General features: G+C 39.0%; 1 protein-coding gene and 1 long non-coding RNA gene across 3 annotated transcripts in view; one reads left to right on the top strand and one right to left on the bottom strand.

Moving 5' to 3' along the window:
* Positions 1–14,133, bottom strand: part of arid2 (AT-rich interactive domain 2) — a 35,064-nt gene extending 20,931 nt beyond the window's left edge. The window contains exons 1-4 of one of the 2 annotated variants that reach the window (XM_067490812.1): positions 13,670–14,133; positions 13,453–13,546; positions 12,393–12,490; positions 1,016–1,149 (exon numbers count right to left, since the gene is read on the bottom strand). In XM_067490812.1, the coding sequence (XP_067346913.1) occupies positions 1,016–1,149; positions 12,393–12,490; positions 13,453–13,546; positions 13,670–13,761 (418 nt within the window). In that variant the 5' untranslated portion in view covers positions 13,762–14,133. The remainder of the gene's footprint in view (positions 1–1,015; positions 1,150–12,392; positions 12,491–13,452; positions 13,547–13,669) is intronic. The other variant, XM_067490811.1, reaches the window with a different exon arrangement.
* A 221-nt stretch (positions 14,134–14,354) lies between these two features.
* Positions 14,355–20,414, top strand: LOC137106850 (uncharacterized). Its single transcript, XR_010912024.1, has 3 exons — positions 14,355–15,640; positions 18,537–18,625; positions 19,459–20,414. It is a non-coding gene; the product is annotated as an uncharacterized lncRNA (long non-coding RNA).
* The last annotated feature ends 607 nt before the right edge of the window (positions 20,415–21,021 follow it).

Here is a 21,021-nt window from a genome sequence, read left to right as displayed (position 1 = left end):
GGCAAGAGTTGGATGTGGAAAACTGATACTACACAAGTCTATACGATAAAATATGCAGCTGGAGCCAGCATCCTGGTAGCTTAGTTTTATCAAAAGGTAAGAAAACCCACCTAGAAGCATCTCTCATGGTCAATGATAACACAGCACAGCCAAAGTGCTGAGGACAAAAAACTGCTCCAACTGCTCTCAGCCAGGAAATAAGCTGTTGTAATATAGCATTTTTTTTTTATATACATCTTCACTAAACACACTGTGTGAGAATACGTTCATCAGTGAGTTTCTGATATAGTTTTCGTTACATTTTGACAGAAATGTAACAACCCGTTTCAATCCATTTGAAGTGTTTCTACTATGTTGTAGTGCAGGCTGCAGGCTTGTAATTGCTGTGGACAAATAACCGTGGGATTAATCTCATCTAACCCATTGGTAAGAAAGTGAATTATTGCCTTTCCCAAAATGTTAGACTGCTTATTTAAAATTCATACCCAAGTGCAAGGAATCAAGTCACATTAGAGAAACAAAATGCAGCGATGCTCCACTCTACCACACGAAATGACATGTTTTATAACAAAGCACGTTTCTTAAAAGAAGTGAAAACCATACAGCTTGTAACACTAGTAGACACATTAAATTCAAAATAATTCCTTCCTTCCTCCTCGTATTTGTGAAATAATTCTACCAACTTGAAAATCCTTGAAACAAAGAGCTGCTGTTGAGACACATTTCTATCCATGTGCTTGACCAGTCTCCCATGCATCTCACACACATGGAGACAAACACATGACACTGATGAAGTGATGCTTTGCTAGAATGACATCTGCGTGAGGATTAAGTGTCTGAGTTGGTCAAAGGCTGCAGAGAAGTAGACGAAAAGACAGAAGGAAAAGAAGCGAGACAGAAAAAGTACGCAAACAGAAACTGAAGCCATGTATCTGATACAGACGTGCTTGAGTCAGAAACTTGTGTGTTTAGTGTACTTGTGAACACAGTGAGAGCTTCTGGTGTCTCTGTTTACCTGATACAATGTGTTGCTGGTAGTTATAAGAGTTGGGAATTGCACCAATTGGAAGAGAGGCTTTGGGATTCCCTGGCTGCGTTTCTTCATCATCCTCACCGAAGTGGTGGACTTTCTCATACTTCTCCAAGTATCTGCATGGAAGGAAAAGAAACAGATGATGAACCAAGACTGAAATCAGTGAAAACTTCATGCTCTACTTTCTTCCCACGCCTTGAGTGACACGAGTTTATTTAATGTATGCAGACATATTTCCCTCATTTCCATCAAAGCTTCTGTTGGAAGCCTTGATGAAAGCTGATGTTTTTTTATTCCTCTGTGATATTGTGTACAAACTCCTACTCATAAAAACTAACCACTGACAGTCTCAGTGGTTTTGAAATTTAAGTGATAACAGCTATTAACTCCACACTTACTATCAGGACAAAAGCCCCCCATTATAGTCTACTAAGCAATAGTATCCACTTTCTCTTGTTCCAAATTACAACAAAAACATGAAAACAGAAAAGTGTCAAGTTTGACATTTTTCATTCTTTGTTTCTTTTGCTTTTGTAACTCTCTCTAAGTAAGATGTTCTGCTGTCATGTTCTGTAGTGTACTATTAAATTCAGGTTCTATAAATTCACTTCAATTTATTGTACATTTTAAAGACCTCTGGTTCGTTAGAAAATTAAATGAACAAATGTGAAAGTGAGAGAAAACTATGGATGTGTTCTGATAGTGTTCCGTACAAGTTGATCAAACACCTACAGCCAATAAAATCCATCACCAAATCTTTTGTTCTCATTCATTTTGGTTATACACTCTGTGAAACTAGACATCAGCAATCAAGACATGATATAAACAAACACATCAGTTGTGTGAATAAACAGCAAATCAGCTTGAACGTTACAAAGTCAACAAAAGTACTGCTAAATTAATGTTAAAAAAAGCATTTATTCCCATATGCTAAAGGACTATGTCTGGATAATTGGGTCTACACTGTCCGAAGTTGCTCTTTCACACATGTAGCACACAACAGGAGATTTTCCATGTCAGACGTGTCCCCACTCGTTAGAAATACTGTGCTTAAGTCAGGCAAGAGATGGTACCTGGGTAGAGTGTGCAGAAGGCATGGCATGACAAAATGTATGCTGCAGAAATCACAGTACATGTGTTCTGTTCTCAGCACATCGAAGCAGGACTAATAACATGATTAAAAAAAAACAAAAAACAAAAAAAAACCCGGTGGGTTTCGTATGCAACTCCAGTTCCCTGGTGGAGGAGGAAAGATACTACAAAGTATGAGAAAAATTTCCCATAATGTCCAGGCTATCTGACATGACATCTGTGTCTCATATGCAAGGTAAAGGTTCGATAAATTCAGTGTTCTTGTGCAGGTCTAAAAACAGGTAAAGGAGCAATAAAAGTCTGAAGATTGTTTTTAAATTAGAATCACCAATTTGTTATTAATCTTGTTTTGTCTTCATGATGTAGATTTTGCCCAGGATACTGATTACGTAGTAACTCGATCTTCCAGACACAGGTGTATTTATACTAGAACACATGTACACATTCAGGTGATCTCTGATTTAACCAACTGGTGAAGACTTAGGTCACTTTAAACAATATCTGTGCAATTGCCAACTTTCCATTTTCCAATACATTCACATTATTTTCTAGACATTTTCTTTCAGATAACTTTTATGTCAAATTAAATTAATCAATCATGATTCAATGCTGTAAAATAATTAAAATGTGAATACATTTTACTGGCATGTATGCATCATCAAGAAGATGATTTGCTCAAACAGCAATTGCCATACTTTGCAATTTAATATCACATTGGAAGCCAATACACTTGACTTTATAGAGATGCCTAACGCATGGGGATGTCTAATGTGCCTGTAACAGCACTTTTATCTCACTGAAAGTAAAACTATTAATTCCTTCACATTTCTTAAATAAACTAGGGCTATGAATTGATAAAATGCAGGGTTCATGCCCCTTTTAAAAAGTTAAATTTACTTTTCAAGCACTTTCCATGTCAATTCAAAGAGTTACTGCATATGATCTTAGATACAAATTCGCGTGCTTCATTTTCGACATAGAATTTTAGAGAATGTGAATTTAAACGTTAATAACGTAACTCGAGTGACCAACTTCTACACGTATCGTGTTGCCATGGATACGAAGAGTCACACTGTCGCCTGCTATTTGAATCTGGCTTTTTAGTCTAAAGCGAGGCTCATTTTACAAACTATTTGTTGACATTTTGTCAAAATTAAAACCGCCGAATTATTTATCGGCAACTGTGTTTTACTACAGAGTTTTGGAAGTATTGAAACGTGTCTCAGAACTACTGTTATACTGAAGACGTCCTAAAAACCCGATTTATCTAAGTCAAGTTCTGAAACGTTCTCATATTTCTGAGATGCCCAAGTACAGTATCTCGTAATTACAAGAAACATAACTCCTAAGTACGATTTACGAGAATGCGATTCGCCGCAGTAACGCTGAGTATACATTCATGCCATATTCCATAAATGAGCAGGTCATAATTGACATGCAATACAAGCACTGCCACACTAACACACACGGCGCCTCTCAATCGTTTCACTTGCGAAGTCGCCAGCTAGCGGTTAGCATAAACACCTTAACGTGGATCTAACGTTACTCCAACACACCTTTCATGTGACCTGAAAGCGCGGACTCTCCTGTGGTAAAAAGCTGTAGGTCTTTTCTGCAGACGGCCATGCGTGGATTTGGTCCTCGTTTTATCCATGCATTGTATTTTTCTATTCGAGCCGGCGCTCATAAAAACGAAAACCTCCCGGCATGTTGGCGCATTCATGTCCGACTTGGGGGGGGGGGGGGGGGGGGCAGGGTCACGCATGTAAACAGACTACCGATCACAGTCACACGTTTTAATTTTAGAATAGTTTATTTCTCCACCTACTAATCAAACTAACTACTCTACGTCACACTGCTATTTATTGTGAAAGAGTCACTGTTTCAAGCACTTTCTCCAAAATCCAAGCATATTTCAGACCTTGAAAACACAACATTAGTTGTAAGTTCAAGCATTTAAGGGTTTCACCTGTATAAACCCTGAAAACGACTTTTTAAAAAGATACCACTTAAAATTTTATGCTCAAACTATATTAACTCAAATTATACTGATGAACAAATGGCTACATTCCATGACTACATGATAGCAACTGTTGCTGACCAGACAAGAGCTTCACCCAGACATCCAAGCACTGTCAACACAAAGTCAATAAGGAAAAAGCCGTCACAGTGCCTCCCATAGCACTGGAGCACTTGTACTAGAGATGTTTCATTTTGCGTCTAACTTTAACTTACGATAAAACAAATCTACATCAGGATTCAACACACCAAACTAAAATGCAAAGGTTTTTTTTTTTTTCTGAGAATAAACTTAACAGCTCAAAGGGTGAGCTGTCACCTGACTCTGCTGCTTTAAAAGTTGTTTTCGGTCTCGACAAAGTCAGCAAAGTCGACCACTTTCACCTACCTGGGCCTACTATAGCATTAGGTCAACTAAGGAAAAGAAGCTAAAAACGAGCACTGAACAACCTGTAATAAGCATCTCTTTGTACGATGTGAGACAGAATTATCTACCGTCATAATGAAAATAGTGTTCTGGAAATGATTATTCTTCACAACAGCTTATTTTAAGGCATGAGATCTGCACAAGTTTTAAAAACAAATATTCTAATTATACAGTCAGGTTATTTTAAAGTGCTTGTAACACAGATATTTAAATGTGGCTAATCGAATACAATTTTCTCATCTCAAGTGAACTGGCTGCAACATGAACATCTGTGTTCCGACATTAAAACAACATTGACAACTTTGCACTCAGCTTGGCAAAATATTCACCGTGCAACTTCCAATTCCGGCTTCCTTGGACATGACCAACTCTTAATAATACAGAAACATCCACCTGCCTAACACATATAAACACGAAAGTACTAATATACCTCAGCAGCAAAAGTGTGGTGAACTCTGCCTGTGTGGCCGTGAGTCACCGAGCAAGCGTGCACGCGGCTGTTTCTGAATGAGGCCCCGCTTGTTCATCCTGGCCAAGGTAATCCCCAGTCCGCTGGCTGCTGGGTGACACACTGGACTATAAATACACCCAGGCTTCATTTGTGTGGAGAGAGAGAGAGAGAGAGAGAGAGAGAGAGAGAGAGAGAGAGAGAGAGAGAGAGAGAGAGAGAGAGAGAGAGAGAGAGAGAGAGAGAGAGAGAGAGAGAGAGAGAGAGAGAGAGAGAGAGAGAGAGAGAGAGAGAGAGAGAGAGAGAGAGAGAGAGAGAGAGAGAGAGAGAGAGAGAGAGAGAAAGAGTGTGTGTGAAGAGTGTGAAAAAGCGGGAGAGATAGGCCCCACTCCCAACTGCAGCATCATCAATGGCTGTCTGGGCATGAGCAAGGAAGGGAAAAAAAAAAAAAAGAAAAAAGGCTGTGGGTAAAGACGGATGGTGAAATGGGAGGAGAGAAAGGGGGTTAGACTGCAGCTGTTTGCATCTGCACTTCCCCTTTTTCATACATGCATGAGGAGAAACATTTGTCCTCTCTTACTTGAGTAGCACGCGACAGCCCAGCAAACAGAAACCACAAGGCTATCGTGATTTCCCTCCAACCGTTTAGGGAAATGTGTGTATTATCACTCCAATAAAGAGACAGGTTTTCCCTCCAAAATAATCCAAGTGCAAAAGGCAGGAACCTGACAAGGCATTAGAAGTAATGAATGATCACACAGCTGCAAACAGCCACTGTCATCAGTACTGTGTTATTCACAGACCTGGATCACTCCAGTACAGACTCCTGGCTTCTTGGTCAGCTGCCTGTGTGCCCACATGCCCTCGCTGTCTCAATGTGTGGGAGTCCATTGCCCCCTGCTGGACCTGCACGCAGGCATTTAAAACAACTATTGCCAACGTCCGGACAGATATTTTTGCTTGGATTTAGCAGGGACAGGCGATGGTGGTTTGGTTTGTCAATACTTGCAAGAACATTTATTGATAGCAGAGCCAATCAGGAAATTGCTGTCAAAGTTGGGCTGTTGACAGTTAGTTGGTGGAAACCTGAATGTAGAACTCACTATGGAACAGTCGATTGCCTTCACATCTGAGACATGGCTCATAACGTGATGGATGAGTGATTAAAACAACTGAATAATATCAACTCTGTCACTGCCACATAGAGACTGTACTATATAGATGTTCTATTGTCTGCTACTCAATGTGGTCAAAGCAGTTGTGCCCTTGGGAAAGTTAAACATGACAAACATTTCTTTTGCCTTTTCTATCAGTTTGGTCAATCTTGATATCGTGGGAGTTCAGTGGTTAGCAGCATTACCTAATTAAAAAAAAAAAAAAAACAAGGCTTTTTTGAGTTGAGGGACCTTTACACCGCAAGTTGCATCCTGCCAACTACAAAAACAGGCGATGCCTGTTGAGAAGAGTCCACACTTCAAGGAACCACAGCTTGTACATATTTAGGATATAATTGCAAGCCACAGAGAGATAGCCTTTTCTCTAAAGGAGGCTTTCCTTTTACAAGGTCGGCCATTGAATGAATGCTTTACAGCGTGAATTAACACCATCTCCTTGCAAATACATTAGATGACAGCTTAAAACCATCCAAGTGTTAATTTGCTTCCATCTGACCCAAATATTAAGCTTGTCCCTCTAGGCCTTATGTATGGAGACGTTAAAAGTTGATCCTGTACACCTGCAGCTTCTGTTTATCATTTAGACTTCAGTTTCCTTACTGTGTCATTCATCATAAACTGTGAGACTTCATGAATAGGGCTGAGTTACAATTTCTTTTAAATAATGTGTCAGATGCATTAGTAAAAAAAATTTTTTTTACTAGATGAGGCTGAAAACATTTAATAGTCAAATTAAAGTAGATACACATCAGCCTTCTTGAATCTTTACAAAACTGATGTGACTCATTAAACCATGTATTGCATTTAACAAGCCTCCAGGTGGTTCTGGATATCTGGATATGAATTTGATGGTCACATATAGAAAAACATACTTTGAAAGCAAATATACATTTTGAGAGTTTTTTTTCTTTAGTTTGTTCTTGCAATAAATCTATTTATTAAACATGGTTTGTCTAGAGTTCACTGAGACAGAAAAAAGTAAATTAAAAATCGTTGGCCACGTTACCCAGCTCTACAAGAATTACCAAATTGCTAATTCTACCGTAAATGACCTTATGGACATTGTAGAGAATGAAAATAATGAATAAAGGAATAATGCATCATCTGTTATAGCATTCAGAAAATAAATCTGATGGATATTGAGCATAGACTGTAAATCGCATTCACAAGCACTCGCACACAAACCCACTGGACTTTTTACTCTGAAAATGTTAGAAGGTGCTGTTGGACTGCTTCTGACTCAAGACACTGGTTTCTATTTATGTGTGACACACTCAGCTGCTAACTCTTCTTTTAAGAATTGGAATCTACACAACACCTCAAGGAAACAATTTAACCATGTCAACCAACTAATAAAGCACTAAAGCAAGACTCTAGCTTCACTGTCAAGTACAAGGCAGCTCTGTCCATCTGCTTGTTAGCAAGGAGACTGAGAGAAGAAGATTAGGCTATCGGTGTTGGCCAAGAGTGCTGGAGAGCAAGTCAAATTACAGACAGGCTAAAGACACAAAGTCTCAAGAGCCTTCAGATGTTATGTGAGATAGCAAGTTTGCTCTACTCTTATTTTGTTAAAAAGTCTCTTATATGCTTTATCTAAAAAAAGAAAAAGAAAAAAGAAAAGCAAACAAAAAAACCAAACAGCCTCCAGTCCACACAGCTATGTCTCTATAACTGGTTGTCATCTGAGCATCAGTGTGGAGAGGCGGATGAATTACCAAAAAACAGATTCACAAACAAAAAGAAACAGTTAATGAAAGCCAGATTAAAAGGTCACTTTATCCAGATGTTTCAGCTATGCTGGAGAATCGTTTAGCCCAGAAAAAAGAAAGCAGAAACAGGACAGTCTCATAAACAGGTGTGAAAATTAACACTAGCCATGCAGAAAAAAAAAAAAAAAAAGTAGTGAAATGTGTCCACAGTATAATACTGGGAAATAGTTCAACTGTTTTCCTTTTCAGTGGAAACTGTGATACCACATGTTATCCTTTAATTAAATGACAAAAATCAGGTGCAAATAGCTCCACTTGTGCCAAAATAACCCCCCCCCCCAAAAAAAAAACACCACCACCACCACCACTAACCATACCAGCAGTGATTTAATCATATTTTTCATCAATACATTCATTTACATTGGAAATATCCATCACAGTCCAGTAGCAGCTTTTTTTCCCCCCGCTATGCTTCGAAAAGAAAATGTGTGTCATGCTTGGATTCACATGACACCGGAAAAAAAAAAAAAAAAAAAAAATCCAATTGCTGTGGTCATGAGAATTTTGGGCCCTAAAAGTGGGGTGACATGCCAAAAAAAAAAAAAAAAAAAAAAATGGGGGTGGGGGGCAGCGGTTGAGAAACTCATTGTCAACTAAAAAAGGAGACATTCAAATATTGACTGAAAAAAGTAAACCTGTGAATGTGATTTCACCTGCTTTTTTACACTGCAAACAGTCAAAGTGACAGATGAAAAGTTGGGTACAATCACTTTGCTCTATAGAAAGTAGCATTTACTACTCTGAAAGAGACAGATGACTTGGTGCTGGTTGCTTCAGAAGGAAGAAGTATAACTGGAGAGCTTTTATTTGTTTGTTTTATCACTATGAACAGCAAAAAAACTGACCTTGGCTGCAGAGCTAAAAGTCTAACTTGCTCATATTATATTATGGGCCAAATGGTCGTGTCGGAAATACCCTGAAATACTCCCAAAAGATCACTGCCACATCTGCTCATCCGATTCTGGTTTAAATATGCAGAGTTCTATCTTATAACTATTACTCCTCCAAACAAATGCCAATGTGACAGAGTATATCAGAACAACGGTCCTCCTATTTAAACTATTACACAAGGAAAAAGAATAACCACTCTCTTCCTTTACACATTTCTGATGATGTGTACAAATCTCATCATGATAAAAACAGCTGATTTCCATATGTAAGCTAATACAGGCGTTTAAGTGAGGGATTCCTAGATTTTAGTGCTACAGGGCTTGATTTCCTTCCAATGGGGATGCAGCAGAGAGGGCAAACAAAGGGTGAACCAGGTTATCTGTCACCTGACTTGTCTTCTGTGTACAATACACTGTAGTTCGGAAAAGAAATCAGACTGCGGCAACACCGTGGACCTTATTCAAAAGCAGCTTTCATTCACACACAAATTATGGTGCGCATCATGTTGAATTGGATGTTGCAGCACACCCCGGCCCCACACCACTTCCAAATCATATGAAACTAATGCAAGAGCACAACTGTAGAGATGTGAAATAGTATTGACTGAGAATGATCCAAATCTGCACAGCCACACGAAAAACTGGAAGCAGCCTGTAATACCTCTAACTCAATCCAGTGAAACAGAGTGCAAAGTACACGGATGTAAAAAAAAACAAAAACAAAAGTGTCAAATTATTAGAGTGTAAATGTTTCTCTTGCTGTGGCAGAGTCACATAAAAATAATTTGGATGCTCTGCTGTAACCCAATCAAGACTATTCAATAGTTTTATTAAAATTCTATCACTTATTCAAACTTTCTAATGGCTTGTGGAAGCTCCAGCCATGATTGTTATTTTATTTAACACTTTTAACACTGTACTGGCCCTTTATGCCACATTTTACTCCGAGTCTCATTGATCAACTTATCCCCATAGCCAAACACCTCTCATTTAAATGTGTATCTTCTGCTTCAATGTCACCACTGAAACAAACTGAAAACAGAGCTGCATTTCAGCTGTGCCCTTAGTGTGTCAGTGTGATTTGGAGTGAATGCTTTGATCTAGAGTGTGAATCTTTCCGCCCCCGAATTGGAAATGAAATCAGCACCATTGGTAGGACTGATGTCAAAGCAGCGCTTCAACTTGTTGAAGCGATGCTTTCTGGCAAGCCTCGCTCACTTATTAGTGACATTCAGATATCAAATAGACGGCAGCGGGAGCTGCCACTAAACTATGGTGCTGCTTACTCTGCTCTGAGTGGGAAGTGCTGACCAGAGAGAGCCACATCATGATCATCCTATTCATTCAGAAAGGGAAATCTTGGTCAACAGATACCATGTAACAGAAACATATGAGTTTGATCCCTGCAGCAACAGTGTGTCCTTCACTCCTACCTAAGGCAAAAAAAAAAACTTAATACAAAACACCACACCAGGAAGATCCACAAACCAGAGATTTACCTAAAATACCTTATAATTAAAGGTTACTTGAGACAATGATGTTTAATCATCACAAACAAAACCCCTTCTATAAATTACTGCCTGGACATTTACAACAAAGTTGTAAAAATGCAAATCCATCTTAAAATGACAAGGCAGGTAGTTGTTAAAGAATCAACTGAGTAATCAAGATTAACACTTGATATTGACAAACGTCCACCCAGTTTAAACGTCAGCTCCAGCGAGAACATATTCACCATTTAACTGTCTCTGACCTCTAACCTCACTGGAAGAGGGCAAATTGAAAATCTCCCCTATGGTGATTGCATAATTCACTCACTTTTTTAAACTTCCAATAGGTGTTCAGAATTAAAAAACAAAACACAAAGAAACATTCAGTTGTACTCTCTCAGCAAAAAATAAATAAATAAAAAAATCATGAGGATTGTTTTCATTAGCTTTATTTGAGGCAAGACCAGTCTAAATGCCTGTGGCCTGACATCCACTACACTAAGCTGCCACAGATAAACTTTACAAAGTAGCCTCAATGGCTGTTGCGACACTAGTGTGATATTCAGCATGTCGGCCGCCTCTTAAACACATCTTAAAAAGGTAAAAATTACAGTTGACTGGGTAACACAGATGATAATTTCAGGTAAAACAAACAAAAAATAAAATAAAAAAAATCATTATGTTATCAGCTCCACCTTATTTCTCAGTGAGCTTATCATCTACAGAATGACACATCAACCTTTTGGTATTTTAAAATTACTAACATAACATCACACACACAGTTGCTTCCCTGATAATATGGCCTAAAAACATTTTAAAAGCTATACAAATCAGATAATCAGTTGACTCTGTGACGGGCACTACATCTGCATGAAAATCTACATCTTTGAGACAAAGACAGAAATAGAGATTGGATGTTGTGTTTCATTGTGCTTATGAAGATGTGCCAACATAAATTAGATCACAGAAAAACAAAACCTTTGTTCTACAGGTACTTCTGCTGAACAAACTTAAAATAAGATTACGTAGAGCCAATTACACCAAATTATGTTCTTCTGCTTTAGCAATACATGCTTTATAAAGTATTCTGCTATTATTGACATACATATGTAACAGGTTGACAGTGGTTAGTGGCCATAGCAATGCTCAGAGACCTCAAATTAGTTTATTATCACTACACTATTATCACAAGTCCACATGTGCCTGAGGTGTTCATGCAACCAACACTGATCATTATCTGTGAACATTTGAGGAGCTACAAGTCTCACCAGCTCTGCAAAGTTAGTCAAACTCACTTCTAAACACCCAACTACGGAACAGAACCCAACATGGTACATAGTGCATAGATAATTGGCCCCGTTTATGAGATCAACATGTGAGCATGCATGAGAGCCTACAAGCGTTTCTCTGCTACAGGTGTAATCCCCTGCAGGCAGTTGCTACTGATGGGAACCATTGTTGCATAAGGTGGTGGAGGGAAAAAAAAAAAAAGAAAAGAAAGGAGTACAGCGAAAGCAGCAACACCAAGAAAGCCACCAACGCCAGCTGTTGAGGAGGGCTGCATTTGCACCAGACTCCCATCACTGGCACCTGACTGTGTTCAGACTAGGTTGCTGCGTGCATACAAGTTGTGGCAACCAGATCATTATTGGAGATGTGTCATAATCAAAGTCACTGTGGCTAAAACCAATGGTATTTGTTCACGCATTTTGCTCTATTAATGCACCTTTAGCATGTTCTCCAAAACGTACAATTCAGAAACCACATTTGGCCTCACCTATTTCTTTAACAGAATACTGATCTGTGCTTGTTTCTAATGTGAAAGAGGCAGGTTTGTGTGTGTGTGTATGAATATATGTGTACATATATATATTATGCAAGGGCAAATGTACACAATATATTCTGCTTTGCCTGTCATAATATTGTAGTAGAGCAACTTCCTAGCAGCGGGAGCGGCGAGGCTAGATCTCGCTGACTGCATCTTAACATTTGTAAACACTTCCCACATGCTACCTGAGAGGATGAGAGCTGCATGGCCATGCTACTTACCGAAGGTAGTACTGTTTTAAAGCAAATGCAGCGTTAGAACACCCTCTGGGAAAGTTAAACTCCTCCGCAAGTTCAATCCATTGGTTTTTGTCAGAGACCTGAAGGGGAAAAAAAAAAAAAAATCATTCGTTAGGAAATGTAAAAAAAAAAAGGGAAAAAAATAACACCGGCAACAACAACAAAAAAGAGCGGTTACAAGTGCAGCCATCTGTTCTGTTACAAGTTTCCCCCCCAATTAGGCTAGATCCAAATCAGTAATCGATAACTTTGCCAAACTGCTGAAAATAACAAGTAAAAAAAAAAAAAAAGCGGAACCAGGTGAAATTATCCCGTTAGACGTTCAGTCCAGTGGCGGTTTACCGGCCGCCAGTGTGTATGGAGCGACCATATTTACATTTGTCACATCAGTAAGTACAAACTGCCAGACTCCCTTTAGGACACTATCGTTACAGTTGAGGCTAGTTAGCACTAGAGCTAACAAGCTAACTTGACGTTTGCATTGTTGCGTTAAACGCCAACGAGGCTAAACTCCCCGTAAACTGCCTCCATCCGAGAAACAAACGAATGTTCGCTTGCGGCGACCCGCTTGGTTTTTGAGTAGGTTTTGGTGCCGTTCACTGTATTCACTACACGGGCCTGTGAGGCCTACATTTTGAGATCAGCCATGAAGCCGAAGAAAGATGGCTATGGCGAGAAAAGAAAAAAGCAAGCTGAAAACTACCGGTAAAAGCCCGGGCGAAGCACCGCGTCCTAAGCGGTGTTTTCCGAGGCCGGGCTCCGTGCCGATAATCGATGTTAAACGTGCCCGCTAATTTTGAGTCGCTCCAACTGCACTCTGACTCCGAGCGGTCGGGACTCTCAATTCAAACCACACAACAACACAAGCCACCACATTGCATAGAGATACATGGCAAACTAGCACAAGGCCAACACCGAGCCACTAACATTTTTCCAGAGGGTTACACTTGTCCCGGGTTGTCCACACGAGCAGGAGAGTGGTCCACCGAAGACTCCACACACAGCAGAGTGTGGAGAAATTCTACTTTTAGTTCCCACTCACCTTAGCAAATCCACCTAATGAGACGACTCTGATATAGAGAGCATTCAGATCCAGCTCTTTCCCACCCACGATAGGAATCTTCTTGAACGGCGATCTGGGGGAATAACACAAGAAATTAGCGCACACATGTGTAAATAACACTTGGGGCTAACTCGCAGTCACATGCAATGATGGTCTAAAGTTATATTTCTTGACAATCAAGACGCCCAAATCTCACCCTCTGCTTTGGTGAAATTGCCGCAGCTCGTCCAGGAAAGCCTGTCCTTTCCTTCGCTGATCTAGTAGATTTTTCCCCGTCGAATTTGCCATAGTTTTTGCATGCAAAAACGGTTAAACCCCACTTCAGTCGCTTCTTAAGACACCAAGGATCCCATACTCCGCCGGCGCTCAGTCATTCGCGAAGCTGAGTGTTTAAAAAGTTAAAGAAATTGCTGATAGCAAGAAGAGCGGCAGCTCGCTAATAAAGAGTGATGCACACAGAAAGCAAGCCCGATTCAAGCCCGGATTAAGTTCCAACGAGCAGTCACAAATACGACCGATTTACCGACAGATTAGAAACGCCATGGCAGAATGTGTTGAATTAATGCTTTTGGTCGCGGTTGTATTCGTCTGGAGTGGTTTGACAGTGTAGTACGGACGCAGCTCCGAGGCTAACGCACACACTGTAGAGCGGCACAGGGATCCAGTTCTCAGACAAAAAGATGTGAAGGCCGCGGAGCCCGGCCTGCCATGCGTGCAGCGCCCTCTGCGGCCGCAGGAGGCACTGCAGCGTCCAGACCCGAGCGGCTGCTGGAACAATAGAGACTGTTTTCTTTTTTAGGGACCGTCTGACAAGTCGTCCCTCTGTTTGGAAAACGGGTCAGGAGGTACTTGGAAATGTCCCGCGGGGGGGAGGGGATAACACTAATTAACGTAGGGGTCTTGTTATCCCAACCAGGCGTGTAATAGAGGGCAGACCTATACTTTTATTGAAAAATATTCTTGTTTTTTTTTTTCCCCAGGTTGACATAAACTCTCAGCTTTTCTGTAACTGCCTTAACATTGAGTATCTTTTCTAATTAATAATAATTAATTAAAGATTGCGTATTTCCATTAGAAAATAAAGGCTACATCTAACAATTTCATTAATATACAAAAAACACAGGCATGTCATGGAAGCATTTACAACCTAAACTGCAGGAAAATCGTATATTTGTATATTTGCATATATCTTTTAAATCTTGTTAGATCAGCACTTCTATAAAAATGAATACTTATGTTTAGCGGTGGCCATGAGCCTTTTTAGAATTAACGTCCTAAAACTTTTGTACCAAAGTTTTTCCCGCTATATTAATTAGTATTTGTTGAGGACGCATTTAGTTTTCTTCAAAATAAATTCATTGCCTTGGTAGTTATGTGCTTTGTGACTATTTTGTCCAAAGTGTATGTTTGACTTTCTCGTTACTAATTATTTCTCGTTATTCTTACATATGATGTCATTTTGAACAACACTGTAGTGCAACTGGAGTGAAACGTTTGATTAAAATCATGGCTCAAATATTAACAGTACTGAGATTTTGATTTAGTATAGCGTTAACAAGCAGTGTTTATGAAACTGAATACAATAAATAGCCAAAATCATTATTTCAATTAAAGGGCACAACTGATGTCGGTGTCTGTCAAAGTAATTTATTGTGTCATTTCAAAGTTTTTATTGTTCACATCTGCTCACTTTCCTTTTTTGCCTCGGTGCAGTTTGTGGCTGGAAACTACACTTCCTCTATCCCTTGCTGACCACTTCAAAACGACTTTTATCTCACGGGATGGCTGAAAATTACTCCTGATCCCTTTTCCCTGTAACAGCCAAGCGGATATCTTCTTGATGGGGTTACATTCAACCATTACACGTACCCCTTTGCTCAATGAAAAACCTGTCACAAAATGGCGGAGACGTACGTTAGCAGACCCCATTTTGAGGAATTGACACCAGACAGCGGAAAAGTGCGTGTCCCTGCGTGTGGTTTTCAAAATACTGCTCTTTTTTTTTTTTTTTTTTTTTTTTTGGTGTGTGTGCATACAAACTGCGGCACACCGGAGTTCACCTCACGCCTGTTTGGACTCCCCACCCGTCAACCGAATTGTGGGTGAACGCGTCGGTAGTGCTACTAGCTACTTTGTTGGCTTAGCTAATGTTAGCTAAGTCACTGAAGTGAGTCTTGTTCCTAGTTTGTGTAAAACCAAACCCGGCGACGTCTCATGTTAACGGAGGTTAAATCTTTGGGACGCTGCGCGTGAATATTAATCACTATCAACTTTACAGTCATTATTATGGGTGAACATTTTAGATTAGCTGCGCGATAACTAGCATAGCTGCACTAGCATGTGAGATTCCGATCCCTATTCATTGCTAAAATTGCTAACAAGCAAACGTGTGAATAACGAGAGCTCAAAGAAAAATGGGGCTTATTAGATAAACGTAACGTTTCAGTTGTCGTTATTTAATTATATATGAATCACTACACGCCGAATAACTTGGGTTGATTAGGACATCTGTTAAGTTAAAGATCCTAACGAAGCTATAACCGAAGGGCTAACGATAGTCAGCGACCTTATGTGTTTATCTCTGTCGGTTTGCATTTCTAGCCAAAGCTATTTGCAAGACATTTTAGCTTTTAGTGATCTGTGGCATTAAACACTCGACTTTGAGCCAGTCAGGAAACAAAATAATTCCGTTTTATTTCATAGCCTCAAAGCGCATATGTTGGCTAACGTTTTGAGTTTGTTGAGGAGGTAGAGTTCAGCGTAAAGGCTGACGAGCCACTAAATATTGGTAGTGTTGTGAAACAGAAAACACGTTTTTAAAAATAAGAAATCAGATTTAGATTTATTTAAAATTGTGTGATTATAAGTGGATGGCTCTAGTTAGATGATAAAGACCACTCATTCTCTGTATCTACTCGCTGTCAAAGTTTGGTGTTCACACCTTTTATTTATTTAATTTTTATTTTAATAAGTACCTTTCTAATCGCATTTTAGAGTAACTGAAAACAATGGAATTCATTTCGAATATCAATCATAATGTTTGACCCTGAATGCTTAGCTAGGAAATGCCCTCCAGTTGCATAACTATTAGTAACCAACGGGGGATGTGAAATTATTTTAATGCTGTTCACTTTGGCCTCAAATGTATTAATATGTCTAGTCGAATGTATCACATTGTCCCAGTTAATGTAGTAATAATTGACGTTACAATAAACTACACAAATTGAGGTTAAAGTAACGAAATCGATGTCTATTTTTTTTTTTGTGGAGACAATGATTTTATCCTTTCATGATGATACATGTCATTCATTTAACTGTGGTATTTTTAGTATTTGCAGCCACCCACTTAAACTGCATTTAAATAGTGATGGTATTTGTTTACTGTGATGGATACTAGTAAGCAAAACACTGTCAGTTATGCCATCACACAGAAGTCCTCATCAGATGTGACAGCCAGGCCTCTTATGGCATATGGTGCGAATGGGGCCAGTAAACCCAAGCTGCCTCCCAGCACCCAGACAAAAGCTCCCAGAGGGACGCTAAAGTGCACATAACGCCCTAACCTCCCTGCCTCTTCCACACCTCAGGACTTGTGTGAAATGTTTTGAGGTATTTGGTGGAAACTGGCTCCATCTTCTGGCAGTCTGGCATCTTGTCTAAATGATGGGCTGGATTCACCTCATTGCCTTAGGAACATATTGTACTTAGTGCGAGGGATCCGTTGAGAGATTTTAAACTGGATGCAGTCACAGAGTATGATGCATGCTGGGAGATTGGGGCGGGAAGATGGAATACACGTTCTGTAGCCTACTGGAAATGTATTTTTAAAGGTTTTTGTATTTTCTAAAGGGAAAAAGCAAATATATAATTTTTAAAATTGCTATTTGCTGCACATTAAACTTAGTGTCTTCATGATTTTATGCTGAAGGGCCACAATTGTCATCCGAATTACATGTGCCGAACAGCAAACAGTACTTTGGTTGTCAACATTTCTTACAATTTGGTTTATTTTTCTCCTCTATAGATGGTTATTTTTGGTAGACTGCAAGATAAGCTGACAGATATAGAAATATATAAAAATATGACTGCTCCTTGAGGCCATACACTCCATGTAGCTGCTCATTTATTATCATTTTTCAACAGCTGACCTATTGTACCGATGATTTGTGCACCTATATCTAACACAATTGTCAGAACATAGAAAAGTGTGTTTTGTAGTAATTGATAATGGTGAAATTACACTCTCATTTATAGATGTATTTATTTTTGTAGATTGCATTTAACTGACATCTGCATATATCAGCCTCCCCTCATCTCATGTTGACAGTTTCTGTATTGCTTTCTGAACAGATTTCCCTGTGAGTCTTGTTCAGAAAGCAGTGTGGAAAAGCAGCAGTGTGGGCTTTTTGCTCACTTTTATCTTTTAAGATCTTATCATATGACAACCATGCTGAATAAAACATCTTTTCTCGCCTGATGCATTTACTGGAACCCGCTGCATGTGTTCCAGTAAAGTGGTTTCAAAAACCAGCTTCTTGATGAGTTTGAAAGAGACAACACATTCACACTTCATGAAAAATATAGATTTGGGTGCGAACGTTTGTATTCATTTGGTTTAAGAGATACATTTGCATCGCCTGTGTATTGAAATGATGTAACAGGATGCAAACATAACCGTAAACCATTATTAAATGTGCATTAAATAATCTGTTAAGTAAAAAAAAATCTTTTACTGTTTTCCTCTTTATGCCATTTCAAACTAAATAGATGCAAACTGTATCTTCAGGTTAAATCTTGAAACAGTCCTAAATTATTTTGGTAGTATTCACCCAACAGAACACAGACAAATCAGCCAGTGCAGTATGTAACTGAACCAGGATCAAGTAAGTAAAACAGGAACATTGTACGTTTACAAGTAGCGGCTGAAAGGTGTTTTTTCTTTTTTGTTCAGGACGTCAAGCCAAAGTTAAACAAGACATATTAGACATATGTTGATTTTAGGCAGGTGCAGCAATCTTTATTTTTAAGACAATTATTTACAATGTGTTCATTGTCGTCACTAGGTGGTACTGGTGTCCCGTGGCTGGTGGTGTGGAAGTAGGTGTTGAGTAGTGAGGGTAAAGTTCCTCTGTCAAGTATTCACAATGAATAGGTGTGTATTTGATGTATTTGTTTTCATTGTTTTATTCTATGTATTTTTATTATTTGGACACAGAAGATTTCCAGATCATAGAAGCTTTTCCATTAATTCCTCCTTACACTCAATGAATCCTGTATCATGGCTAACTGGGCCACTTGAGAAGAGAGATAGTGTATAATTAATATTTTTAGCATCAGCTATGCTTTTCTTGCTATAAGTGTCTGCTGAGGAAATTATGTTACAACGCATCAAACACACCCTTTACCAAGGTTCACGTTGTATTTTTGTTCTGTAGGAAACGACTAACTAAATAAACCAAACCTTTAAAGTGGAAAGGTTACTGTCAGTTTCAAACATAAAACATACAGTAAAAGTTGTATCTATATTCCACATATTTTCTTGTGTTATATAAACAACGCAATATTACTGAAATGAATCATTTGGCAATTTGTATAAAAAGTACTTGCATGTTTTTTGTATTTTTATCTTCAAACATACCAAGAGGCCTCCTTTTCCTTTCACCAATTGCACAGCATAATTATAGCACATAAATTGTCTGTCCACTAAACTGGCAGTTTATAAGGTAAAAATACCTTAACGATTGTATTCTTATACTACAGTCGTGTTTCATGTGATGATGACTCATTAGTCTTGCTTCACTTTTAGCTGGCTGTGCCTAAGTCCATGTATTACATAAAAGTGGGACAGTGTCACAGCTGGGTAAACACAGCTATATTTTAAACCATTAATAGCATCCATTGTTATTGTTATCACATGGAGCTGGACGGAGTGTTTTCTTTACTTTCACACCTCTGTGATAAAATTGTTTATTCTTCACTTTTCAGGACTTACTGTACTGAGGTTTGTTAGTGGGGGCTATGGCTCAGGAGGTCAGCCACTAATCAAAGGGTCAGCAGTTCCATCCTTTCCTCCCGGTGTGTCATAGTGTTCTTGCGCAAGACACGAAACCCCAGGTTTCTCTTGGTGGTCAAGCCAGAACCTGCAGTCCAGCCATCATCCGTGTGGGTACTGACAAACCAGAAAAGCAGCATATATGAAGCGTTGTAGCAGATTTTTGACTTGTATACTAATATATACACTAAAATCAAGTACAACTTTTGTTGAACAGGGAAATGCTTGGGAAATCACAGGCATCAGTCATATTTATACTATTTATTTGTTATTGGAATATATAACTGATAAACACACTGAAGGATGCTGAGCCACAAAATTTAAAAAAAACTGTACGTTTGTTATTAATTAAAAAGCATGGATCACAAATTAACTGTTGATAATGCTGAGGTCAGTGGTATTCTGTAAAGACCAACCCCAACAGACACTAACATCTATAAATATTAGAGAAAACAAATGTTACATTTGTATGAACATTATTTCCAAATTAAATTTTTAATTTTGACCTTACATTTGCAAATTGCAGTAAATGTGAGAGGAAATGCCATATACATAACAATTGTTGGGTTGAAACTGACCCACTGTTGGGTCCATATAGCACAAAATAATTGAATAAATGTATCCAATACAGAAGATCGATTCCCCAGGAGAAAGGGCTCATTCGTTCCAGTGACCATTGCTGATGTATAAATAACATCAACAGTGATAACAACCCAGCACATTAGTCCAGTATTATGTAGGTCCTATAGTGACCCAACACTGGGGTCAATTATAACCCAATGACTTTTAGAGCTTGAATGTGGCAAACACCTAACACAGTCTTGTGACGATCAATAGGCTTACATTTTAGTGACCCTAAGCCAATGGTATTAAAAATTTACCAAACAAAATGCCCATTTTATTCAAATGTCAACCAAAATTTATGCAGTGATTCAGAAGTGATTACAAATTGTATAAAAGGGCATTTAATTTTAGTTTTGCACCGTCTGGTATGCCTACCTCTGTTTTGTTTTTTCTTTTTGGGATTGGTATTTAATCAAAAATCTCTCCACAATCTGTTGTCTAAACAGTGCCATTATCTCACATACTGTTACTGATTAGCAGCTTATCAGGTCATAGGTTGAACACTGTGTTTGTAGAAGAAAGCCTGCAGCTCACTGAACTCAGGTAAATGTTTAATTAGCAAACGAACACGGGAAGGTTTTTTCGCAGAAAGTTGCCAATAATTGCCATGTGTGGTGGTTATGTGTGTTTTATCACCATCAACAGAACAATATCCAGTTTCAGTGCGCTTACCAGGGTCAGCTGGCAGGGAGGCTTGTGTAGCAGCTGGGAAACTGCCTGTTTCCTGAAGTCTTTATAAGAAAAAGGTTGTAGTAGAAGCTGCCATGGCTCCATTCCACAATGGGAAGGGTGCGGCTGAAACACAAACCGGTCCTTCAGTCTCACAAGACAATCTGGCCCTGAATAGCCCCTGAAGAAATAGCTGTATGTAA

This window comes from Channa argus, chromosome 21 (genome assembly GCF_033026475.1).
Source record: "Channa argus isolate prfri chromosome 21, Channa argus male v1.0, whole genome shotgun sequence".
NCBI classification, from domain to species: domain Eukaryota; kingdom Metazoa; phylum Chordata; class Actinopteri; order Anabantiformes; family Channidae; genus Channa; species Channa argus.
This window is presented reverse-complemented; position numbering and strand designations above follow the sequence as displayed.